At 46.9% G+C, this 14,236-nt stretch overlaps 1 protein-coding gene across 1 annotated transcript in view; it reads right to left on the bottom strand.

The window, feature by feature from the left end:
* PLEKHD1 (pleckstrin homology and coiled-coil domain containing D1) overlaps window positions 1-14,236 on the bottom strand; it is a 292,760-nt gene that overhangs the window by 56,346 nt on the left and 222,178 nt on the right. Inside the window, exons 7-9 of the mRNA XM_078661983.1 lie at window positions 13,533-13,627; window positions 11,671-11,764; window positions 5,938-6,116 (exon numbers count right to left, since the gene is read on the bottom strand). Coding sequence (XP_078518109.1) covers window positions 5,938-6,116; window positions 11,671-11,764; window positions 13,533-13,627 — 368 coding nt within the window. The remainder of the gene's footprint in view (window positions 1-5,937; window positions 6,117-11,670; window positions 11,765-13,532; window positions 13,628-14,236) is intronic.

Consider the following 14,236-nt stretch of genomic DNA (forward strand, 5'->3'; position numbering starts at 1 on the left):
TCTCTGTAGGGAAAGGGGGTAGCGGGACAGTCTTGGTACCGGATCGGTACAGGGGGTGGCAGGAGGGGAGCTCACAATCCTCGAGCTTAGGAGTCTACAAGGTCGGGCCGCGGCAGCGCCAGCAGACCAAGATGAGGGTTCACGTTGCAGAGGGCCGCGGCAGCGCCAGCAGGCCAAGATGATGGTTCACGTTGCAGAGGGCCGCGGCAGTGCCAGCAGGCCAAGATGATGGTTCACGTTGCAGAGGGCCGCGGCAGCGCCAGCGGGCCAAGATGATGGTTTCCGTTGCAGAGGGCCGCGGCAGCGCCAGCAGGCCAAGATGATGGTTCACGTTGCGGAGGGCCGCGGCAGCGCCAGCAGGCCAAGATGATGGTTTTCACGAGGCAGAGGGCCTAGGCAGCGCCAGCAGGCCAAGATGATGGTTTCACGAGGCAGAGGGCCGCGGCAGAGCCAGCAGGCTAGACGAAGGGTTCACAGGGCAGGGCTGTGGCAGCACCAGCAGTCCGTCAAGGATGAGTTCTTCTCGGTGTCTCTCGACACCAGGATACAACTGTCTTTCTGGTCTGGGGCTGCCCCAGTTATAGGTCTAGTCCCCTTTGATGTCCGGACCCTTGCGCCTGGGGGTCGGGAGGTCCGGAATCAGGGAGTCCCGACACCCAGCAGGGGGGTGGAGCCAGCCCCCAGGGAGGCCGGGGGTGATCGACACCTGGCGGAGGAGAGCCGTTGACGCCTCCTTCTTTCGCCGACCTGCCAAGTGGTCTCTTTACCTCCTGTGGGGAGGTTGGTGCCTTGATGTCGGGGCCTGGCCAGGCCCAGGGTTGGGGTCGAGTCGAGGTCGTGCTGTAGTGCCCAAAGATGGCTGCCGGGCCGGGGCCATGGTGCTGACGGGGACCAGGGCCAGCCGGTACGGGAGGGTTCAGGAGCTGGAGTCCCGTTGTGGACGGGTTGTGGGTTACCTCGGGGGGTTGCCGGGGTGGCTCTTGCTGGTGATTCAGGGAGAGCCGGGGTCCGGGCCCTGTTGTGCGGGGGGGGGAACGGCCCGGCTACGAGGCCTGTCCAACATGAAGTGTGGTGCGGAAAGCACATAATCAAGTCCTGTATGGACCCCGCATATATATATATATATTTTTTTTTAAACCCTGGCACAAAGAAATTGGCAACAAAGAGAACGGTGGCAGTAAAACTGCTCTGCTTAATTGATTGCAATGCCTGTATTTTGAAATATCATATGGAGTTAAGGCACCTCCTGCAGAGATCTTTGTGCGCCCAGTAAATCTCCCGAAACAATAAGAAAGGTAAGATAGCTCTGGAGGATAAGGTATTTTCTGGAGAGATCTGTGTTTTGCCTAGACCTTGTTTTGAATCAAAGTAGCATAGAGAGTTAATATGTCTCCTACAAAGCACATTATGAAACACTCAGACGACAGATTTTATTTTATGTAAATGGGTAAGTGGGTTACTGCTATTAAGACAGAGATTAATTTGTTACTTGCAGTTCATGAATCCTTCTAATATTTCACAGTGAGATATGTAGGACATGGGCTCCTACACCTTGTTACCCTCACTGTCTTATGGAGCACATGCTTTGTTGATGTACACACATGAGATTTATTGTCAATGTATAATCTGTACGTGCGATGTAATGTATTCTCTGACACCCTGCATTGGGATTAGTACTAAAGCTTTCTAAATAAAATAAAATAGTGGTATTTAAATTGTTATTTGTGTAAATACTGGGGCTACCACCACATTGACATTCTTACAGTGCATGCATATCTCGTATGTACAGGGACTGAACAGTCAAAAGCATTTCTCTCTTAAGTACCTGTGAAGTGATAAGATGTGAGCCTTTGTTTCCCCTCTATTCCATCTAAGTGTGAGGTTCTAGATAGCTTCCAGCCAGGATACTTCAACAAAAAGAGGCCTAATGGCCCTTTAACTCTGGATTTTGCTATGGGCAAAGCTGAAATCTGCTAAACTCCGGTGCTGTTTGAACAAAAGCAGATAAGGTGCAGGCGCTGCTGAAAGTGTCAGGATGAGTTCTGCATTTTTCTGTGAATTCCATGAGACATAGGAAAGAAACTTAGCACTCTGCTGAAAGTGGCCAGCTTTGCAGCAGGGCAATCTGTTTCAACCCTCTGAAAATAGTGAGTAGGTGCAGTCGTGGCTAGTCCCACAAATGAGTAGTGGGGCGGGTAGGGGGGGGGTGTACGGGCAGTGAGGGCAGTAGGGGGAGAGGGGGGAAAAGGGGAGAAAAAAAAGGAAATAAATCACTTACCCATTGCCTCTCTCCCATCCTCTTTGTGGGTTTTGTTGGAAAAGGAAGCAGGATAGGCCCCCCTGAGCCAATCACAATGCTGCAATGCTACGTTGTGATTTGTACGTACCCAGGATCCTCTAAGCCAATCACAACTCTGCAATGCAGCTTTGTGATTAGTATGAGTGCTGTGGTTCGGCACTCAGAAGGGGAAAGGAAGCCTGGGCATGCTCTCCACCCAGGCTGTAATGCCCCCGGGGAGGAGAACATGCTAAGTGCCCATGAATGTTTGGCCAGCCCCAGAGGGCCAGTCAAACATTCATCCGCACTTTGGAGGGTGTCACCACTCTTCCCTCCTGTGCAGCCCAGCCCAGCCCCACAAAACTGCCCCAGCGCAAAAAAATAAAATGATAATAATTTTAACGTTTGTATTTTTCCTGTACTGAATGGCCGTGGGGCGACGCTTCTCCACCTTAGCGGAAGAGCCGCCCCTGGGTAGACGGCGTCTACCCGCGTCTACCTTCGGCTCGCGTCCTACTGTCACCATATACATTATTCTCCCTAGCAGAGTTACAGTAAGGTTGATAATGTCATCGCTGATAATCTTTTCAAATCCTCCAAAGTGCAAGATATTCTTGTGCCAGCTGGCCCATGACACTGTTGCTCCCACTGTGTATTTGTGTGTGTGGGGGGCATTAATTAGGGCGACCCTGCGGTGGCAGCTTGTGTGTCACAGGGGGCATTAGACTCTGGCTGTGGCACAGTGATTCCTGCTCTGGCACACGTGACCCTTTCTCTTGCACAGCTGGATGCCAGAGCATGGAGGCTGGGACGGTGAAGGGGGGATTAGGGCATAAAGCTACTGATTATATATGGCCATATGGTCGTATGCTGATCCGTCTGTGCGCTGGGGTTCAGCCGAAGAGCCAGGTCTTGTCTATAGTGCTGAAGTGACACTATCAGTGCATCTCACTCCTGCTTTTTGTGCACCCCCTCCTCTTCCAGGACTGGATGCTACACCTGGAGGTCCCCGGAGTGGTCACAGTCCAATTCGCCAAAATGCCAGGAGTAGATTAAGTGACATCACACCATGTGACCTCTGATGACATCATGTTGCTGCCTTTAACCCCTTGCGTGCTGATGACGGCTCCCGTCCATCATGCGTCACAGTGCTCGTGTGCTGATGACGGCCGGGAGCCGTCATGACCACGCCCGCGATCGGAATGTCCAGCACAGGAGCGGAATTCTGGCCGCGGGCAAGGGGTTAAAAGCCTCTTGTTTCTCACTGAGGGGCTGGGGATAAGGCAAGATGTGGAAACTACTACAGAAAGTAAACAGGACTTTGAAGCCCTCATTACGAGTGGCCCAAAGTAATCCCTTTTATTTCTCCTCTACCGAAATTACCATTTCTGGGGTGCCCAGTGATTCCAGGGGTGAGTAAATAGAGGATATGAGATGTTTTGGGGAAATAACAAGGGAATTGCTGTTTTTTTATCGACTCCTATGTTTTTCTCTGGTGCTTCAGACAGAGATTTCAGGGCAGATTTACTACATTCTCACGCAATGCACTGCAATAGCCACAAAGTCTGCATTGCGTTGCGTGAGAAGGAGAGAGCAGGAGAGCACCATATTTAGAGAAATATGGCTCTCTCCTCCCTGCTCCCTAACGCCAGCGCTGAAATTTGCTGCTTTGTGCCACGCACACATCTTTGCACCTTAGTGAAAGGGTGTCTGTGTGAGTCTTGCATAGGTTTAGTACCAGATGGATACCCTTCCAGTTCAAAATACTATGCTTAGACTAAGTTTAAAATGTTCCCACCTTGTATGTGTGTTGTACAGTGCAGCACAGATAAAGTCGGAAAATAAAGCATTTCTCAGTGATAGCGCCTATCTGAAATGGGTGCTGTTTTTTGCCGCAAAACCTTGTCTACTTTTATAAGTAAATAGGATTTTGCATAAAAAACCTTGGGTGGCTGCATGGGAACGCCCATGAACCGCTCACAGAACACTTCCTTGGCGCTAAGTAATGCAAAGCAGCGCTATGCACTGCTTCTCGTTGCTTTCAATTGATTTCTCAGCGGAAAGTAAATTGGTAAACAATGATTTTACGTCGATTTGCTTCACTTTTGTGATGCAAAACAATGCAAAATCTTAGTAAATATATCCTGTCTGCTCTTGAAAGGCTCCGGGGTATACCAGGAAGTTGAGGGTTTTGTCTTCATGCCTCAGCAGTTTAAGGGAATGATGTCGCATTTGTGGTGATTAAGTTGGCCTTGGGTTAGTGGCAGAAGATGGGCTAAGTAGGATCAGATTAAGTGTGTCAATAGGGGAGGAAGTCCTTGAAGAAGTGATGTTCTTGGTTGGTTCATTTTGGTTGTCTAAAGGTTAGTTGTTATGTTTTTGATGGGAAAGAAGATGTCAAGGGGTTAGGAAAGTCGGTTTATGCTGGTGGATTGCATTTGACGGATAGCATAGAGGGGATGTGTAGAGTGGGATGGCATCGAGGAGGTGTGTAGGGTGCGATGACATCATGGAGGTGGATGTATGACGTTACAACGTAGGCTATTACAACGCCTGCCTTTACAACGTGGTTTTTACATCGCATACCATTACAACGCATAGCGCTTTTGGGTGTTGGATAGTGAATAGTTTAATTTACTATTCCAAATCCAGTCCCCGTGGACACTAGGGAAGGTTATTGGATAGTAAATTAACCTATTCCCTATCCTAGAGCGCCCCCCAGCGCAATGCGTTGTAATAGTTTGCGTTGTAATGACCGCGTTGTAATGGTAGTGCGTTGTAAAAGTTTCGTTGTAAGTGATGTTTACCCATGGGGGTGTTTGGTTGGAATTGTTGTCCATGCATTGTGTAGGTTTCCTGATGCTCCATGTGTTAAGTGTGTCAATGAGTTCATAAGCCACTTTTGTTTATCTTGTTGGGGGGAGGGTTTCACACAAGGGGACTTATGCATCTTGTATGTGAGTGAATCAGTCAGGGATTTCAAAAGCAGATAGCTTCCTGGGGACATACTGTTGTTTTGGTGACTAAGACACACCACACCCACCAAGTCCTAAACATGTGTTTTACATGTGGGGTGTTAGTGTGCCTGAGAGTGAGTGCGAGGATAGTGTTGTGTGACGCACAAGGGCACAAATAACACTAAAGAATGTCTACAAACAGGCGAAGTCCTACTTACACTTCACCGCTCCAAAAAAGAACCTCGCAGAAATAAAACTTTTTTTATTGGAAGAAGAGTGTAATTGAATACATTTTGGTTATGGGTTTTACTACTGAATATTGACACCAACTATATTGAGATACAAGAATATCGAGAACAGAATGTCGAAGGACAAAATATCAGGAAATTAGTGCATATAGTGAAGTATGGATTTATTATTCCGTACTCCACATCTACGTACTTTGAGGGTATATGTACTGCCTAAATACAAATATGTGAAGTTAGATATAGAAAATCTAGACTTAGTTACCTGTCGATATATTTTTTTCGATATTTTATCCTCATTTTTCTGTCCAACTGATATTGTGGGTTCGATATTCAGAGTGCTCACCTTTAGCCATCAGGCCTGTTTCACAAGTGACCATCCTGAGCAGAGGAAGTCTATCAATTGACCATTATTGATGCATTGATTAGTTATAGGCCCTTCTAAGTGTGCACTTGCCTCTTCTGAGCCAGGAGCTTCTCCTCCAGCAGCTGCTGCATCTTCAGCTCGATCTGGCGCAGGTTGCTGTGCAGCCCCTCGCTCGGGCCGGGGGGCTTGCTCTGCTTGCTGAGGGGCTCCTGCTGGCTCTCATAGTCCTGCAGCATCTCAATAGTCTTCTGCTTTTCTACAGAGAGCTCCTGTGGTTTGGAGGGAGACAGACATTGTGGTTAAGGATGGATTTACCAGGAAACCTTTGCGTTGCACTTCATCGAAGATTAGCGCACTGAGGAGTAGCCCAATCACCTCGATACACACACCAGCCTGATGCATACACACTGTGGTTGAGCTCACCTCGACTTTTAGGGGTCGGGGTGATCCGATGATGAAGCATGACACCACTAGGGTGTGTGAGGGTAACTAAAAAGAACTAGTTGTTTTCCCCTTACACAGCAGGGACATGATTAGCATGGTGCCATTCCCCTAAGTAGCGAGGTGCATATTCCATACCACAATAGATGTTTATCCTTACAAAACACACTATTCGAGAACTGGTCTCGAAAAGAGTGTAATTGGAGTATTTTTTGTGAATTACAAATTAGAGGCACCATGGCCCTCCCTACAAATGTGTATTGTTAATTTACTTCACATATTATACTCCTATTTGATTGTTAACCTTATTTTATTTGGGCAGATGCGACATTCTTTGTTTTTTTAGTAACAGCAGAGTGGGCTGTGTATTCACTACCATACTGGATATTATTTTTCTACATCCTGATTCAAGACAAGCTCCTATTCAGGTACAGTCTGCCATTATGCATGGCCAATTTGCTCTTTTTATTTTTCTATCCTTTTTTGCACCCTACAGAGTCTATTTTGAACTTTCTTCTCATTTACAGGTAGGTCCACCATATTTTACATTTATTCTGATGCTTTTGTTCTTCACCCGTGTAAGTAAACCTTTCACTGGATGCCTGAGCCTCACGCTACAACTGTAATTCACTTATTTTCCTACCTATGGATATTTACCTTTTTTTCTTTCAGTTCTTGTTCTTCTTGACTCTGGCTTATTTATTGTGAGAGTCCTGATGATGATCCCCCTATCTTTCTAGGGGGTCGAAACGTCGACTACATTTCGGACCCCTTTTCCGGATTGTACATAGAAATGGGCCGTGTTGTACTTGTTTTATGATGCACATCTGTGATCACTAATTTTCACTAGTGTGATTCACATTTATGAGAGCACTGAACACATTTCCCACACACTCATTGCACCGTCATTGGTGGTTTTTCTGATGATTTGATATATGACTTAATTAAAGTAACCAATTGTGACCCACAAAGCATAAGTTTTGGGTCATTTGATCCCTCCCTCCTCTAAATCAAGCCCCTGTCTCTATAAAAGATAGAGCCTTAACAACAAGTTGAGATTATCCAGTGCAATGACTGTGTCTAAAATGCAATACCTCTGCCACTGTCCTGGAGTAAGCCGTGGCTATTCACTAACACTGTCCTTGGACAGTCAAGGTTGCAAATGGAGTATCTTGGTTATCAAACTGGAATACAATAGTGTCTTAGGCCCTGGCACACCAATGGAAAACAGCATTGTCCAGCACAAATACTGCCTTCTAAGAACTTACTACCCAATGGCCCAGAAACAAGGTCTTATGTCCTCCTCTGCCCATATTCCCTTATCAGCATAAACAGGGAGTGCTAAGAAACTAGCTTGATGCAGGTAGAGAGCCCTGTAAAAAAAAATCTTGCCAGGCCATCTAAACAAACTTGGGAGACCCCACCCCAACCCACCACTAGATGTGGTCCAGGGGGCTCGTTTTATGCATAGAACTAAGATTTGATGCATAGACACACTGTGCGGCTGTGCCATCCCCACCAAGTTTCCCTTTGTCCCTCAAAGCTCCACTGTAATTTTATTTTTTCGTAATCATTTGTGTGGCCCCTGATTTTTGAGGGACCCCTCAAAACTGCAAATCTGTGATGCCGAAAGGCTACTGGCAGGCGTGACCGGTCCGCTCCCGGTTCTGTCTCTAGAGATTCTCTGCAGAAGCTGTGACTAGCAGCAACATTTCTGGAGTTTTGGATTGTAGTATCTGCAGCCAGGGGCCCCTGTGTTCCTGTCGCTTCTTGGGGCCCGGAATGCCAAGCTGCAGGCTGTGTTGTAATAAGTATACAAAAGAGTGATGGATGGAACGCTTGAATTAATCTCAGCCACGGATGTATGACATTACAACGCATGCTTTTACCACGCATGCCTTTACATCGCAGTTTTTACAACGCATGCTGTTACAACGCATGCTGTTACAACGCATAGCGCTAAGGGGTGCTGGATAGTGAACAGTTTAATTTACTATTCCAACTCCAGTCCCCGTGGATAGTAGGGAAGGTGTTGGATAGTAAATTAAATCTATTCCCTAACCTAGAGCGCCCCCCAGCGCAATGCGTTGTAATGACATGCGTTGTAATAGTTGCGTCGTAAAGGCACTGCGTGGAAAAAGTTGCGTTGTCAAGGATGTTCCCCCTCAGCCACTGGTAATCACTTGGGCCGCATCCCAATCAATTGTTACTTTACTCACCATGTCTCCTTTTTTGGACCCAGCCATGTACAAATCCGTCTTGATTCTGCTCCAATAGGAACAGTCCAGCCTGAACTGCCAAGCCAGGTCCTCCCTGAACCAGAACACAAGCAACCCAGGACCAGTTTCGCCCTAGTTATGGGCTCAACGGCCAGGACAGCTTGGTTCCAGTGACAGAGTGTGCACAGGACCCATGTCTGGGCATTGCGAGCCGCTTAGGGTGACGCAATAAGTATACAAAACAGTGATGCATCGAATGCTTGAATTAATAGTGTTGTGGCACTGAATGTTGTCAGTCCTCTCTGAACAACAAACTGCTTAGAAAGTAAACACCCCTGTGTCTGACATGATGTTAACCATACGTAAGCAGTCCCTAAAAATAATTCCAAAGTCAAGGGGCCAGATGTAGGAGGCCAAATACCGGTCGGTAACGGCCGATTTCGGACGTTACCGACCGGTATTTGGGCTTTGACATGTAGGTGGCCTTAATTTTACCGATTCGGTAAATTTACCAATTCGTTAAAATACCGAATCGGTAAAGTTATCGAATCGGTAAATCCAGATGTAGGTGGCACTTTAAACAGTGCCACAGGCCATTACCGATTCGTTATTTACCACCAAATACTATTTGGTGGTAAATAACGAACACCTGTGTACATGCACATCGGTGCATGTACACCTGTGCCATGTGGCACACATACATGCCCTAAGGGCATGTATGTGTGCCATGGCTTTTGGCTTGTGTGCCATGTGGCACACAAGCCAAAATCAGGGGTGCAACAGGGTATCAAAGTAACACCCTGTTCCCCTTGACAATTCGGTAATTTTACCGAATCGGTATTTACCGATTCGGTAATTGACATTGATTCCTATGGGCCTGTAGGCCCATAGGAATGAATGTCAATTACCGAATCGGTAAATATCGATTCGGTAATTACCGAATCATACAGATTCGGTAAAAATTACCGAATTTTTACCTACATCTCATTTACCGAATCTAGAATACCGAATCGGTAAAATTCGGTATTCTAGAGTCGGTAAATCAGATTTACCTACATCTGTCCCTTTGTCCTTTATGTGTCCCGCCTTTAACTGCTTGGCTCTAATCGTTAGAAGTGTCACAAAAAGTGTATCACATGAGGGAAGGAAATGTCACACATAAGCACATTGAAAACATGGAAATGTTACACATAAGAGCATTGAAAACATGGAAATGTCACACATGTTAAGCAGTCTGAAAATTTGGCAGCTGTGCCTTGCTTTACTTCCCGAGAGTGCATCCGGGAGACGAGGCCACCCGGGCGGCACACTTTGATGTACCTGAGACTCCTCATTGGCTGGAGCCTTGAGAGTGTCAGCTGGTTGGCCCATACACACCATCTCTACCGCAGAACCACCAGCGGCTTGGTACTGCCACCTAAAGACAAGGGGCCTCATTTATGAGGCTGTGCATCACTTTTACGCCGCCGGTGCGTCACTTTTTGTGACGCACCAGAAGCGTAAAAAATGTGCCTTGTTCCACCATATTTACATAGTGACGCATCTCGGTAGATGCGTCACTTTGTAAACCCCTGCGCTACATTATATCTACACCAGGTATAATGTATGCAGGGGGGGGGCGTTCTGACGCAAGACAGGGTCATAGTAGTGACGCAGTGAAATCTATAAGATTTCACTGCACAACTTCTAGGACACAAATGCGTCAATTTCTTACGCCTGTCTCACAGCAGGCTTAAGACTGATGCAGGCCCTTTCACATGGGGCTTGCCCCATGTGAAAGGACACATTGCTGGAGTTGCGTCACTTTTGTGACACACTCCAACAATGCGTCACTTTTGCGCCATACAGATACGTCAGAAATACGGACGTATCTGTAACTCCTTGTGGCATGATGCGTCATACTGTAAATATGACACATCATTGGTCTCACAAGGAGGGCGCAGTGAAAAGTGACGCATCGCTGTTTTCACGCAGCGATGCGTCACTTTTCATAAATGAGGCCCAAGCAATTCTAGGGTCAGATCTAGTAAGAGATTTGTCAATTTCTTAAACCAACTTCGCAATATGGAAAAGCTTTTACGATTCACGTGCCTAACAAAAAAAAATAATGTGTCTGTTTGTAACGCGACTGTTGCTCATGTAAAGCGCTCTGATACCTTCGGGTTTAGTTTGTGCTATATAAAACTTCCCCCAAAAAATATGATGGGGTTTTCGCCCAATTCCAAATCACATTTTGGAAGAGGCTTGTTTTGGGCATTTATTCTAGATTGCAATTAGTTAAAGGGACAATTATGGTGACAGCAATTAGTTAAAGGGACAATTATGGTGACAGCCCATTGGCAAATTTCTTACTCTGACATTGGGATTCGCAAAGAGTCCATTTTGGCCCCTTGTCCCACCCACAGGAAATCAAAGTGGCAACTGCAAGTGAAGTAGCAGTTGTGCAGGCAACCACTGCCAACCCGCATTGGATTTTTTCTAAATGGAACCTTTTTTTTTAAAATTCATCCCATTTCCTTAAGGAAATCTGGAGGATTTAAAAAAACGTCCATTATGAAATACTGTCACAGGGATGGTGAGTCACTGTCCCCTTCTGCCACCATTCCCATACTTGTGTCACACACTTGTGTAACTACCTCTTATTCTACACTTGTGTTACACACCTAACTACCTCTTATTCTACACTTGTGTTACACACCTAATTACCCCTTATTCTACACTTGTATTACACACCTGTGTAACTACCTCTTACTCTACACTTGTGTTACACACCTAACTACCTCTTACTCTACACTTGTGTTCGTCAATCGTGTAACTACCTCTTATTCTACACTTGTGTTACACACCTAACTACCTCTTATTCTACACTTGTGTTACACACCTGTGCAACTACCCCTTATTCTACACTTGTATTACACACCTGTGTAACTACCTCTTATTCTACACTTGTCTTCAACACTTGTGTAATTAACCTTTACTATACAATTTTGTAACACACTTGTGTAACTTTTTAATGGTGCAAAAACGCCCTGCTTTTGTGGATTACCATAACCCTCAGTCCATTGGCAAGAAGATGCACGGTGCATTTCTGGTCATGCAGTGATAGAGAGAGCCATCTGTGAACTCAGGGTCGTGCCCATGGCCCTGTTGGTGGGCACCCTACCTCCATCGTCCTCTGCAACGATTCGGTCAGGACGCACAGCTCCTTCTTCTCCACATCCACACCTTTAAGCTCTCGGGTTGTCATTTCCAGCTCCCTAGGGTACACAAAAAGATGCTCTTATACGCCATTCAATATGCAAGCACTTCAAACTTAAAGTTCAAGGTCCCGAGGTCATGTTACATGCCTGCGTGAAGCCATTAAGAGGCATACGCAGAAACACTCACTCACTCACTGCAGGTCACTGACCGCATCTCTGACATGTGCAGGTGTCAGAATGATTGACGCATGGAAGGTAAAGCTGTGGTTCACTAATGAGCCCTTTCCCTGGTGAAGGGAGGTGGATGCCCACCACCACTTCTTGTTCCTTCTCCAGAGGTCCTTCCTTTCAGCACATCATCTTGTTGTGTTTGCTATGTTCGCCCTAAGTGGCCAGGCATATACCCAGACATGGAGGTGAGAGGTTAAAAGGTTTCAGCACTCTGTCCATCATCTTGTTGTGTTTGCTATGTTCGCCATAAGTGCGCCAGGTATGCCCAGACGTGTGTCCCCTGCTCACTGTGCCACTGGATTCAAGCAAGTCTGGCTGATGAGTGGTGACACCCCAAAACTGGTCCTAGGATGCTTGTTTCCACTCCAGGGTGGACCTGGCCTGGCAGTTCGGCTGGACTGTTCCCATGAGGAGCAGGGTCAAGACTGATTTGCATATGGCTGGGTCAATTCTGCGGTGGCACAGTGAGCAACAGAACGATGGATTCAACCCAGATCTCTTGACTGTGGGTGAGTGGTTGAAAAGTTTCAGCACTCCGTCCATCATCTTGTTGTGTTTGCTGTGGTTCACTAATCGGCTCTTTCCCTAGTGAAGGGACGGGAGGCGTTTGCCCCTCTCCATCCCCCACGACTTCTTGCTCCTTCTCCAGGGGGCCTTCCTTTGAGTACCTGCATGCTGTAGGGCTTTCCTATTTCTATGAAAGAATATATGGGAACCTTACTCCCCAGTGTAGTCATTCTAAAACCTTTCAACCCCCTTTGCGTTGTTCATTCTCCATCGCCTCCTTTGGTCAAGTTATGTCCATTGATGCTTGCCTTGGGGTCCAAAGCAGCTTAAGCAAGGAGTAATTTTTGTATCCTATCCCCAAAACACTTGTGTTTGTAGTGTAGATTCATGTAGCGCCTGGTACACTTGAAGACGCTTCGTGGCACTTGCAGACAGGCAGCATGCTACCCGTGGAGCCCTAGCTTAGTTTTAGTGCTATTTGTGAGTGCTGCAGCTAGGTTTACATCATTAGAGTTGGTTTACCGATAAGTTGCAGTAAGTTGAATTGAATTTGAATTTTAAAATATTTATAGAGCGCTCTTTTACCAGAATCGGTTTCATGGCGCTAGGTAGTTTGTAGTTTAGAGAAAAGTTATTTGTTACTGATGCTGATAGATTAGTTGCGTATTGATTAGCACTCCTAACTGGGTCTCTGTAATCAAACGGAATGGAGTGCTTGCAGAATAGAATGCTAATGTCTGATTGTCCTTCTTCAGTGTTGCTATCAGGCAGTAGTGCATTTTGGGGTATGCTTATTGTTAGATTTGGGGGTCTCTAGTTGGCACAGGCAGGTACTTGTGACAAAAAGGGACCCTTGCCTCTAGTCAGGGTAAGGGGGTACACTCCTAAAATAACCCCCGCTCACCCCCTTGGTAGCTTGGCACGAGCAGACAGGCTTATCAACACTTATACAGGCTGGGTCAGGGAATCTGGGGGTCCAGCTCAGTGGGGTTTAGTTTGTAGGTTCCCATTGTCCAGGCCCCGACACCAAGGACCACCCCCCAGTTTGTAGTGAGCCCCCCCCCCTCCGCTTGGGGGGTGTTCCTACCGCTTGATCTGTCCCTGCTCAACCAGCAGCTCGTGCACCACGGCCTCAAACTTCAGCTTCTCCTCCTCCAGCACCTGGTTCAGCCGCTCCAGTTCCTGCAACACATCAGCAATGGGACACATGAAATGCATGCTGGGTACCTTGGACTCTACGTACATGCCCTTTATTGATGGGAAACATTTATTTCGATGTATACCTTGTGGCCTACCTAGAGGAGAGCCTGGGCCATATACATGTAACATAAAGGAAAGCAATGGTTCAGCTCTTAGAAAGCTCAGCACGTTACCTTAGAATCATTGAGCATTCATTAAAGGGGTCATCCCGTGAAGAGAGAAACAGTGGCGGCTGCTAGGGAACAGAATTGGTGTGACGAAAACGGGGGTGGGGGTGACGGAGAAAAAAAAGAAAATATGACTTACCTGCCGGCCGCCGCCTCTCCTCCGTCCTCTTCTATTCCTGACATCCGGCAGCACATAGGCTCCCCGACTCCCCATAACCAATCACAATGCTGTAATAGTATTACGAGCATGACAGCAGTGACGTGATTGGTCTGAGCGGTCTGCTTTGAAGCTCAGGCAGTGCCTGGGAGTCTAGGACTGTACTCCACCTGGCTGTGCAACACTGCCGGGTGGAGAAATGCTAAGTACGCATGTCGATTTGGCCGTCATAAGACGGCTGGTCAAATCGAAATATGCACTTATGGT

This window comes from Lissotriton helveticus, chromosome 9 (genome assembly GCF_964261635.1).
Source record: "Lissotriton helveticus chromosome 9, aLisHel1.1, whole genome shotgun sequence".
NCBI classification, from domain to species: domain Eukaryota; kingdom Metazoa; phylum Chordata; class Amphibia; order Caudata; family Salamandridae; genus Lissotriton; species Lissotriton helveticus.